Source organism: Lactuca virosa, chromosome 4 (genome assembly GCF_052849685.1).
Source record: "Lactuca virosa cultivar CGN04683 chromosome 4, Lactuca_virosa_CGN04683_v6, whole genome shotgun sequence".
NCBI lineage: Eukaryota > Viridiplantae > Streptophyta > Magnoliopsida > Asterales > Asteraceae > Lactuca > Lactuca virosa.
In genome coordinates this window covers 82,622,809-82,635,121 of record NC_136429.1, presented here as the reverse complement: position 1 = coordinate 82,635,121, position 12,313 = coordinate 82,622,809, and the positions used below count along the sequence as shown (strand labels likewise).

The window sequence follows — 12,313 nt, the reverse complement described above, 5'->3', positions numbered from 1 at the left end:
CTTGTATTTACGATGGGGCTAATCGGTAAGGAGATTTTGTCACTGGCGCTGCCCCTGGAACTAGGTCAGTTTGAAATTCAACCTTGCGAATTGGCAGTAGTCCGGGCAAGTCCTCCAGAAATACATCAGGAATATCACATACTTGGGTATGTCTTTTATTTCCTTCTTCTTTCTCCTCTTATCTACATCATGGGCTAAGAAATCTTAATATTTATTATGAAGATATTTTTGTGCCTTCATGCAAGAGATGATTCTAAGGTTTTTGTTGGACTTATCTCCGTAAATCACTCAAGATTCTCCTTTGGGCAAGGATAATCGTACTAATTTGTCATAGCATAGGATTTTGGCTCGATGCGGTGACAACTAATCCATGTCGATTATAACATCGAAGCTCCCGGTGATCATAGGCATGAGGTCGACGTGAAAGGTGTGGTCGTTTACGGTTAGAAGGCAATTTTCTAATATTTCCTGAGTACCACCAGATTCTCCGTTAGCCATTTCTACTACGTAAGGCTCATCTAGGATCTTAGACTTATGGCTTAAAAGTGCTCTAAATTTAGGTGTAATGAAGCTTTTCTCAGTACCAAAATCAAAGAGTATATTTGTGTATAAACCGTTAACAGGAAACGTACCAGTTACCATGGTTGGATCTTGATTGGCGTCCCTTGCGTCAATCACAAACGCTCTACCCCGAGCATTCCCTCCATCATTCCTCGGTTTTGGGCAGTTCCTCTTGAGGTGCCCATTTATTACGCATTCAAAACAAGCTTGACTTTCAGGAATGGCAGCAATCCCTAGATTTGTCGTGGTGGGAGGCGCAGCTGCGAGTTGTCTGCAATACTTGATGGTGTGTCCTTTCTTATTCTACCTGCTGTAGAACATGCAATTGCCCGAGTGGTGGTAGTGGCACATGTTGTATCTCAGGTGTTTACCTACGTACTGTCCTTGAAGGGTGGGGGCTGCTACCGGGGCTAGGAATGGAGTGATTTCATATGCCTTGATAGTCTCTTGTTTCTTACTTAGAGCTTTCTTGGAAGTACCCTTAAATCCATTTCTGGACTTGTGCTTGTTCTCTCTTGACGTTAGTAGGTCAGCTCTTTGGACCATAGAGCCACATATTATCTCTCTTAGTTAGTTAGATTGAACGCCAACCTCTTAGCACAGTCATACATCATTGGTCGAGATGTTGTGACCAACCCCTGTATAGGCTAAACTAACCCCCATATGTATCTTTCATTCTTCTTGTATTTTGGCTCCATGAAACTAGGACAAAGAGTTGTGAGATCATTGAACCTATTCATGTAGGTTAAGATGTCGGTGTTGTTTATAGTCAAGTTCGATAACTCTTGCTCCAAACATTGCATCTCCTCCCGAGGACAATATTCCTCGATAAGAATTTGTTTGATTTGCTCCCAAGATAAGGCATTTTCATTGGTGAGGCATGTTGTCTTGATGTGGTTGTTCCACCAAGACATGGTCGTATATGCGAAAGTGTAAGCGGCAAACTTCACCTTGCATTCCTCAGGACGAGAGCTGATTTCGAAAACAGACTCAGTCTTTTTGATCCACCTTGTGAGTCCTACAACTCCTTCGTTTCAAAATAAAGTATTAGGTTTGCAGTTAATAAATTCCTTGTAGGTGCAAGTCCTTGGTGAACCTTGATTATTCATTGGGAGCTTTTTCATCTCCCGCTCCAAGCCCAAAGCATGTGTGGTGGTTGTTGCCTAACGTTGCCATAACGTTAGAAATTCGTTATTCTACTAGGGCCTCAATGGCCGCTGTGTCCATATGTGGGTTAATCTGAGCAGATTGGGCATCCTGATATGCTTGGGGACCTAGGTTGGATTTGGTGATTCTTGGGGGTGCCATTTATTGATTCTAAAAGTTAGTGTCGTAATGTGAGTTAGGTAATTGTATTCGTATAGTTGGCATCCTCGTGGGAGTGGTTATGACGTGGAGTGTTAGTTTTAGTGTTTAGTCAAACAGTAGAGTGATAACACAACAAACAGATTTCATACAACCACATTATATTATATGCATCATAATATTTTACAGAGTGACCACCAAAAAGGGTGGTTAGTGTAAGAAAAGCCCTAGAGTTACAAAATAAGCAAGTATGCCATACTTGCGAATTTTTTTACATACACTAACACAAAAGTATCGATACGTCCATCCCAACCATCAGGCTAGAGAATAGTCTAACATCCACAATACACAATCAAAAGTGTCATAAGTTGCACTAGCTGTCTATAAACAAATTCTATCCAAGCATCAGAAAATGAGATCCTCGACTCGACTCTATCCACCTGCTACTCCAAACTCTCAGTATGACTGACAAAATTCTTTACCTGATATGTTGAGGCTGAGTCCCAGTCCTGAGACATAGAGTCTGTGGCGGCTTGAGAAATATCATCATCAAACGTATTAGCGTTGTCTCTTGGTACTTCAGCATGAGACTCGATGATTTGATCCATGAGACACTTACCTTTTGAAACTTCATCATCTGAAAGTCCTCTGCTAAAGGCGGATGATAGGATGATCATCATCTCTTGTGCATTTGAGAAATTCCAAACCAAACGATAGACATGATATGGAAGAGAGTTTCCAATAGCAATCCTCACCTTCACATCAAGATTTAGAACTCTTTTCTCTACCTTGTTGTATCCCGATACATATTTCTGTTTTAGTTCACTACCAGATGCATTTTCATTGGAGAATCGACGCATAGAGACGATGGGACCCTTGTTGATGATATCAAGCATGTCAGTCTATGATCTTGAGAACATACATGGCCTTTGATTTCCAAGCAGCAAAGTTGAGTTCATCAAAATGAGGGATCTTGTTGATAGCAGACGACTTAGGATAAAATGAGTTCGACATGATAACTTGAGTATATCATAAACCTGCTCTAATACCAATTGAAGGTTTGTATCGATCGGATACTCTCAAGTGTAAATAACAACGAACAAACAACTAAACAAAGATTAAACAAAAAAAAATGAAAGAACACGAGGAATCACAAATATACTTTCACCAAGAAAGAATGTTCTCACCAAGACGGTCACCAAGACTTGCATTAGGGTTTCACCCTAATGTTGATTATATACGATTACAATAACTAATATCCCACTAGTTAAGGGATGTATACCTATCTAAGTAAAGATATGATCCTAATCACTAAGATTACGAGTCATATATCTATTATATATATATATATATATATATATACGTATAACTACCTAATATACATAGGATCACCAAGATCATTGGTTCATGCTGACGTTGATAAGATCTAGTGTTGGCATTGGCGTTGGTGCTGACGCTGGCATTGGCGCTGGTGGTCAGCGTGTAGTGCTTGACTCATCAGATCATAAGGTGTGACCTTACATAAAGATCATAGGAAACGGGTTTAAGACGAAGAAGTTATGAGTGTAAAAAGATTTGAAGAAAACTGTCCCAAAGCTAGAATGGAATCAACTAAGGGTCTGTTGTAATGCAAGCACCACGGTGCGGAAAAGGCCTTGCAACTGTGTAGTTTGTGAAGCGATGATTTGGAAGAAAGCTTTTTCATAAGTCGAGGGCAATGTACTTTGCACCGTGGCATGGTATAATGGTACCTGCGACGTGGTGGCAAAAGTAGGATGTTATAATAGAAAGACACCATGACTCGGTAAGACGGAGACCTCGCCGTAATAGGGCACACCACGATGCGTAATGGTGCAATTATGCAGATTAGTAAACAAATTTAAAGGTCTTAAGGGTTCATTTTTGGGAAAACTCCTCCCCAAGTCTATGGAGAGCTGAAGAATTGCGATTTTGAACCCAAGAAGGAGACAAGATGAGCTAGAGATGGAGGATTTTAAGGATTAACATCCTTTCCCTCGTAAGGTAATGATTTCTCCTATTTATGAAACTTTGAGCTTCATTGGTGAGATTGTTAGATTGGTTAAATTGCTTGAGTTAATAGGATTATAAATCAATTTGTACTAAGAGTGTTTAGAAGCTTTGAAAAAGCTTTATATGTGATTTCCATGGTGAAATCCATATATGGAAATTTAGGGTTTCAAATCCTAACTAATGAGGAAGATGAATTGATGTAATAGAAGTTAGAGTGTAATGAATTAGATAGTATCGAATGCTTAGTTCATTGGGTAAAATAGATTTAGAGGTACATAATAAGATGTTATAATTATGATCAATTAAGTGATCATTTTGATATGGGGAGTAGTTAAGCTTTTAATAGGATAAGACAAGTTCTAAGGAGCTTGGTATGTTGTATGAATAGGCCTTGAGCAAAGAAGATTGATCAAGATGCATTAATTTAATATTAGATCCAATGGTAGTTAGTTTTCACTAACTAACAAGGTGAGTAATAGCTCTCTCTCTCTCTCCCCCCTCTCTCTCTCACACACACACCCACTAGATTATGTATGCATATTTATATGTTAATTTTATTATGTATACATGTTTAATTGTTAGTGGTATTATGTAAATACCCATAATATACTGCATGAAGATAGAGTATGAAGGTATGATTAGATGTAAATTGGGTTATGTTAAATACCCACAAGATATTAGATAAAGATAAAATGTGATTATATGAATCATAATCATGTAGATGAGTATGAAGGTATAACTAAATGCTAAATGGTATTGTGTTAAATACCCATAAGATAATAGATGAAGAATGAGAGTGTATGTATGTTTATATAATAATGATATTATGTTAAATACCTATATGTGATTAGATGAAGATTTAGATTAAGTACTTAATGAATTAAGTACTAGATTGGTAGTGGAAGGCCTCTTAATGAGATGATGAGATAGAGTGTTAAGAGACATGTGATATGTAAGACTATGGGGAGACCATAGCATTCACATGTAAGATTATGAGAAGAGTAGAAAGATGACTCCTTTGGGAATGAGATTATGATTCCTTCGGGAATGAGATTATGTTTCATTCGGGAGTGAGGTGATGATTCCTTCGGGAATGTAGATAGATGATTCATGCGGGAATAAGAGTACGGGTTGTTAGAGAAGATTGAGAAAGATTTACACGAGTGGAACAAGCTAAGAGGTTTCTTTAGAGAACTTTGATAAGTAATCTATTATGGATCAAGTGTAGAGGATCTGTAAGGGATCGTTGTAATCCACGAGTGATTTAAGAGAAAAGAAGTTGCCAAAGGATCTACGAGGGATCAAATTGAGGGGACTAAGTTTGGACGATGGTACACCGGTAAGTTAGAATTATGTTGTCCCCCTATATGATAGATGAAGTACCATATGTGATTAGGCCGCTTGGGTCTTAGTAGGGTTGGAGGTATTCATGGCATGGGCGGATCCACAATAGATCCCGGGGTATCCCAGGATACCCCTAAAAAAAATTCAGTATTATAATTTTTTTTTAGAAAAATTTCGCTTTATGTAGTGTATATATACATAATATTAATATGTTTAGCGAGATAATAACACAAGTTTTAGTTGGTTCAGATGGTTAACACGTTAGAGGGTGTTTATGGAGGTTGCAAGTTTAAATCTTCTTTCAAACATTTATTTTTCATGTGCATGGGTGGTCTAGATGTCATAAGCCTCTTTTTGTTAGAGATAGCAAATGACCTCCATGACTTGCAAACTCCACTGAATGCAACAAAATCATCAACTCCTAGTTGCATCATAACTAAATAAAGCACATCATGGTTAAGATCTGACCAAGGCACATCATAATTTTGGTTTCTCATCGTACACCTGCAAAAGAATAATAAACATGATTCTGGTTTCTAGTCATAATCCATGTCTTAGCCATTGCTACACCTGATATATTAAGGATCTTGGTAAAGGAAAATTACACACGAGATACAAGAGAGTTCTAAACAGGGGACTAGCATACACATGTGTCCGGACACTAACCTAAATAAATAAATAACATAATGTTACTTTCTTTTTTATTAGACGATACTAAAAGTAAAGAATGACAATTACTCAATCACATAGCTGTAAACAAAAAACAAAGTTGATTTTGATTTGAAAATTGCATTCCTAATACACAATTATTACTCTTCAAACCAGAAAAAATATGCTACAACTTTTATCTGCAAAAAATAGTTTTTTTTTAATGAAATGTTATGAAGAACCCAATAAAACAATGCAAACCAATACAAGCACCTAAGTTGCACAAAACGAAAGATCAATTAATCAAAAGAATGTGAATAAACGCATCAATGTGTGAATTTGCATAGTAACATTCTTCAAGAAACACTAAACATTTAAGCTATGATTTATTTCAAAACAACAGCAGAAAAAACATTACTTCAAGAGGAGCTGCAAACGAGTATTGAAACACATGAATATAAACCATTAAAACCTAGGGAAATTGAAATAACGAAACTGAAAGCAATAATATTTGACAAATATTACCAGATTGACGCATGTAGACGATTTCGGTGGAAAGAATAGGCTGGAGTTTGAGTTTGTAGGTTTAAGAATTAATCCGTAGAACTCAGGTTATAATGATAGCAATCGCTGGTAGAAGATTAACTAGTTATCCCTAATCGGACGACTAACTATAAATTCCTATCCCCGACATGAAAATAGGCTCATAGTTGGGGCCATCCTCTATCTTTTTTAATAAAATAATTTTTTTTACATGTGTTATTGTATTAGGTCATCCGTTATATCCACCACATACCATATATGTGGTGGGTGTCACATCAGCACCACATTCTGTTAGGAACCGGACCGGGTACATGCAGCGGAAACACACTATCACACACACACAAACTCACGAAAATAAAGCAAGAAGAACACAAGGATTTTACGTGGTTCGGATTCGGTGCAAATCCTACATCCACGGGCTGCAACTAGAGAATTTTATTAAAACTCACAAGATTACAATTGGCTTGACACTCTACACTTGATGTTCTCTCAAGTTTTTGCACACAAAATATGCAAAACATACATGCATATATATAGGTGAGAGAGCCGCAATTTGCACATGAAATTGAGTCGTCGTAACAATAGTACTCAAATGTGAAAGCCGCAAATGTTGAGTCGTCGTGACAATAGTACTCAAATGTGAAAGCCGCAAATGTTGAGTCGTCGTGACAATAGTACTCAAATGTGAAAGCCGCAAATGTTGACGTTGAATTTCCTTCCATTCACATTAGTCGTCCAACAATTGATTCTTTTATTTCACATGTATAGCCACATGTTTTCAACCTTTCATATTTTACCTAACAATCTCCCACTTGAAAGTTTGAACAACATGGTCCGTCTCTGTCATCCAACTCCAGTAATCTTAAAACAACCAAGTCTTCCAAGCCTCCAGTTCCTAAGAACAAGCTAAACTTAGTCCCATTTCTCTAATTGCAGCCGCCCCTCATCTTCAAGTACTAGAAGGGACAGTTGAAGCTCCCACTAGCTCCAACTCAGTCGTGGCTAATCCCACCACCGACTCATCCTCTGTCTCAACCGGTTTGGACACTCCACCAGATCCAGAGATACACCGAGGACCACTAACACTCTCCCAACTTTGCAAACTTTCAACAGGAGAGACTTTTTCAGTCTTAGTCTTCAAAACCCAACGGCTCTTTGTAACTGTACCCGAAACACACCCCGTGCTCCCACTGTCACAGAATCCCCTGAATGGTTTAGAATTTCTGACTCGTTCAGCTAACATCCCCTTGGCTCCAGAATTCATGTTTGCAAAATGAACTCTCTTAGCCGTAGATTTAGCGAACCAGATTTTGTCTTGCTTAACAGGGACGGTCATACTTCCCTCAGCAGATACCTCAACCATATACAATGACCCACACTTCATACCATGAGCAATCACTAGATTATCATTGATCACCCTCCATTTACCACCACCAAACCTTACTTCCAGTCCTTGTTTATCCAGCTGACCAACATAAATCAATTTCTTCTTCAGCTCCGGAATCACCCTGACATCCTTCAGGCTCCATGTAGTTCCCAATGAAGTAACCAAATCAATATCTCCCATGCCCGTTACCTGAAGCATCTCGTCATTTGCCAAACGTACCTTTCCAAAATCTCATTCTTTTAGATTCACCATCGTTTCCCCGTTGTCCATGGCGTGAAACGAAGCCCCTGAATCCATGACCCAAGAGTCCACAGAACTTTCCATACTGAGTATCAATGCATCATCCTCAGACACACTCTCAGCACCGGCAATGTTCAATTCTTTCTTTGGACATTGACTCTTAACATGTCCCACCTCCTGGCAGTTCCAGCACTTCACATTCTTCTTAGTTCTAGATGAACTTCTTCCCCGACTCCCACTGCTTCCACTATTCCTGCTATTCCCTCTACCTCTTCCGACATTTAATAAATCAGAAGAGGAAGATCCACCTTGATTCTTGCGTCTGATATCCTCGCCTAGAACCAAATCTCTAACCCCTTCAAAAGTCATACCACTGGTCCCCACGGAACTCGTAACAGCAGTAACTGTTCCGGACCAGCTATCAGGTAGAGAAGCTAGTAGCAGTGATGCTTGAGTCTCGTTATCAAATTTAATTCCCACAGATGATAATCTGGACAGAATTGAATTTAGATTGTTAATGTGAACCGTAACTGAGCCTTCCTCATTCATCCTTGTAGTGAACAGCTCCTTCATCAAGAACACCTTGTTAGCCGCCGATGGTTTCTCATACATATTTGACAGAGCCTCCATCATACTACGTGTCGTGGTTTCATTCATGATGTTGAAAGCAACGCTCTTCGTCAACGACAATGTAATAACCGCCTTGGCTTTCTTGTCCTTTGAGTTCCACGCATCTTCAGCAGCTTTTTCCATTTTCTCCGGTTTGTCTCCGAGTACCACGTCCAAGTCTTTCTGACATAGCAATGCTTCTAGTTGCATTTTCCACCAGCTAAAATCAGAACCGTTGAACTTTTCGATTACAACCTTGTCTTCAGCCATTACGACAAACAAGATACAAATCAAGTACACTCGTGCGTGAAAAAAAAAAATGATTGTACCCTCCAAACCTCGCTAATCTGGCTCTAATACCAGTTGTTAGGAACCGGACCGGGTACATGCAGCGGAAACACACTATCACACACACACAAACTCACGAAAATAAAGCAAGAAGAACACAAGGATTTTACGTGGTTCGGATTCGGTGCAAATCCTACATCCACGGGCTGCAACTAGAGAATTTTATTAAAACTCACAAGATTACAATTGGTTTGACACTCTACACTTGATGTTCTCTCAAGTTTTTGCACACAAAATATGCAAAACATACATGCATATATATAGGTGAGAGAGCCGCAATTTGCACATGAAATTGAGTCGTCGTAACAATAGTACTCAAATGTGAAAGCCGCAAATGTTGAGTCGTCGTGACAATAGTACTCAAATGTGAAAGCCGCAAATGTTGACGTTGAATTTCCTTCCATTCACATTAGCCGTCCAACAATTGATTCTTTTATTTCACATGTATAGCCACATGTTTTCAACCTTTCATATTTTACCTAACACATTCACCTACCACTAACATCAATGGCGAATCTAGGATTCAAACTCACGTGTGTCCCATTTAAATAAAATGGTAAAATAAATGGGTCGCAAATTTTGGTTATCGGGTCGGTTTGTCGATATACTTTGATGAGGGTGTTTGTTGTTCATCGTTTTGTTGTTGGGTATCATAATCAGACAATAAAGAGCTTTTTTTTATACCTTTTTATATAAACTTTTAGCATTATTCCTAAAACAATAAAATAAATAATTACAAATCCATATAAATTATCAAAAACAAATACATCTATACTATAACTATATATTTTTAATATAAATAAAATATCTAAACAAATAATATATAAAAACTAAAATAAAAAAGGATATTAAAGAAATAATCATAATTTTTTGTTATATCTAACAAGAATAATATGTTTTTTTGGCTTCGTTTAAACTTTATTATCTTTTATATCAGTAGACATTAAATTTATATATTATTTAGTACAATTTTAATGAAGTTATTATACATAGCAACTAGAGACAACTGTATGTTCACAAAAGTTATTATACATAGCAATTTTAATGAAGTTACAATTTTAATGAAGTTATTATACATAGCAATTTTAATGAAGTTATTATACATAGACAACTGTATGTTCACAAAAGTAATGCTAGTTTTTTTAGTAGGTTTAGACTATGGCTTTTAGGTTTGTAGGTAGGCTATGTCTTTTTATTTAATTGTTTTACGGTTCATATCAACCGCTACAAGAAATTTAACCTCAAGTCATAAGTAAAAGAAAAGAAAGATTTACCCAATAATTTGAATGGAGGAGAAAGCAGCACAGTTTTCTGGTTGCAGCGCCGGCAACAGATGTGGTCTAGTCCAGTTTTCTGGAGGAGAAAGCAGCACAGTTTTCTGGTCTAGTCCAGTCGCATGAAGGTGGAGAAAGCAGCACAGTTTTCTATGTTACTATATCCAAGGGTGTCCATATTTTTTACCAACATGTGTCCCATGGAATTTATGCTATATCTTGTAAATAAAGTTTGAAATTTAGGGGTGTCCATGGACACCCTTTATAACACTATAGACTCGTCCCTGACTAACATGAGATACCTACCACTAACACACCACTCAACATCATTATTTTTATTTTTTTTAATTCAAAAATACAATAAAATTACATTTTTAATAATTAAAAAACATTCATTTTTTTAGTATTTCATTAATTATAAAAATAAAATTACAACTTCAAACTACATTACTTAATTAATCTAGAAAAAAAAACATTACATTAATTAAAAAAAACAAACAAACATACATATAAAAAAACTAATCTTCGTTCATGTTACGTTGGTACAAATGTTCCGCGACATCTTCTCAAAGATTGAAACACGTTTCACTGTTATGAATTTCAACAACTCGCTCTAAAAACTCATTCATTCCGGGTACGAACTCCTCAATCGGAATGACAACGTCGTTCGGATCATACGTGCAAATTGCTCGACCTGCATCTTCAATAATCATATTATGCATTATAATACATGCTAGGACCATTCGTTTAATTCTTTCTTTATCCCAGAGTCGTGTAGCATATTTCATTACATTTCATGTCTGCTTAAGGACTCCAAATGCCCTCTCGATATCCTTTCTCGCCGATTCCTGTTTTTTTTGTAAATAACTTTTCCTTTTCACTTCAAGGAACCGAGTATGCCTTCATCGATGTAGAATAATTCGGGTATATCTCATCACCAAGGTAGTAACCGTATTTGTACGCGTGCCCGTTCACCGTGAACGTCATATCAGGTGCTTTGTCGGTCCAAATATCATTGAAAATAGGAGACTGTCCAAGAACATTAATGTCGTTGTTAGACCCCGCTACTCCGAAAAAGGCATGTCATATCCACAAATCTTGAGAAGCAACAGCTTCTAGGATGATAGTTGGTTCGCCTATATCTCCTCGAGTGAACTGACCACGCCATGCATTTGAACATTTTTTCCAAGCAACATGCGTACAATCTAGACTGCCAAGCATACCTGGAAATCCATGCCTCTCTTCATGAGCCCATTATAATCTCTCAATATCACATTGAGTAGGTTTACGCAAATATTGTTCGTGAAAAACCTCATACACACATGCAGAAAACCAATCTACACATTCAACTGCGGTCCTCTCGGATACTTTCAAGTATTCGTCAGATGCATCAAATGTTATACCGTATCCCAAATACCTAAGAGCAGCCGCACATTTTTGTATACTACTAAAACTCATTCTTCCTCTAGCGTCGGGTTTTTGTTTGAAAAAATCATAACGAGATTCTAAAACATTACTAATACGTAAAAATATAGCCTTATTCAGACGGAAACAACGTTCGAAAGAGTCGTCATTATAAAGACAATTATCGGCAAAGTAATTACGTACCAATAAGTCGTGTGCGACTTGGCGATCACGATTGACGACCGCCCTTGTACGAGCAACATTCGAACTTTCTTCGTCGTTAATGTATTGCACAACGTTGAAGAATGTCTCGACGAATTCTGCGTCGTCATCCGAGTCAAAAGTTTGTAAGAATTCCATATGTTTTGTGGAATCCATGTGCATGTGTTTGTGGTTTTAGAGAATGAAGGAATGAAGATGTAAGTTTTGGTGAAAAATAGAAGGTTTATTCATGTATATTGATATGAGTTTTGAAAAAAAAAATGGGCAAATGACCGTTCAACGGTCAATAAACCATTCACCAATCACCGGTTTGGTTTTAACTCGTCGTTGGGAACACGAACAACAACGACCACGCCCGACCAAGAAATGTCGGGGTGGTGTGCACGAAATTTTCTCG

The 12,313-nt window shown here is 37.7% G+C and overlaps 1 protein-coding gene across 1 annotated transcript; it reads right to left on the bottom strand.

The window, feature by feature from the left end:
* Window positions 1-11,544: 11,544 nt before the first annotated feature.
* Window positions 11,545-12,072, bottom strand: LOC145104693 (uncharacterized). Its single transcript, XM_079041889.1, has one exon. It carries the CDS (start codon window positions 12,070-12,072, stop codon window positions 11,545-11,547), a length of 528 nt encoding a protein of 175 aa, XP_078898015.1.
* Between the last annotated feature and the right edge of the window lie 241 nt (window positions 12,073-12,313).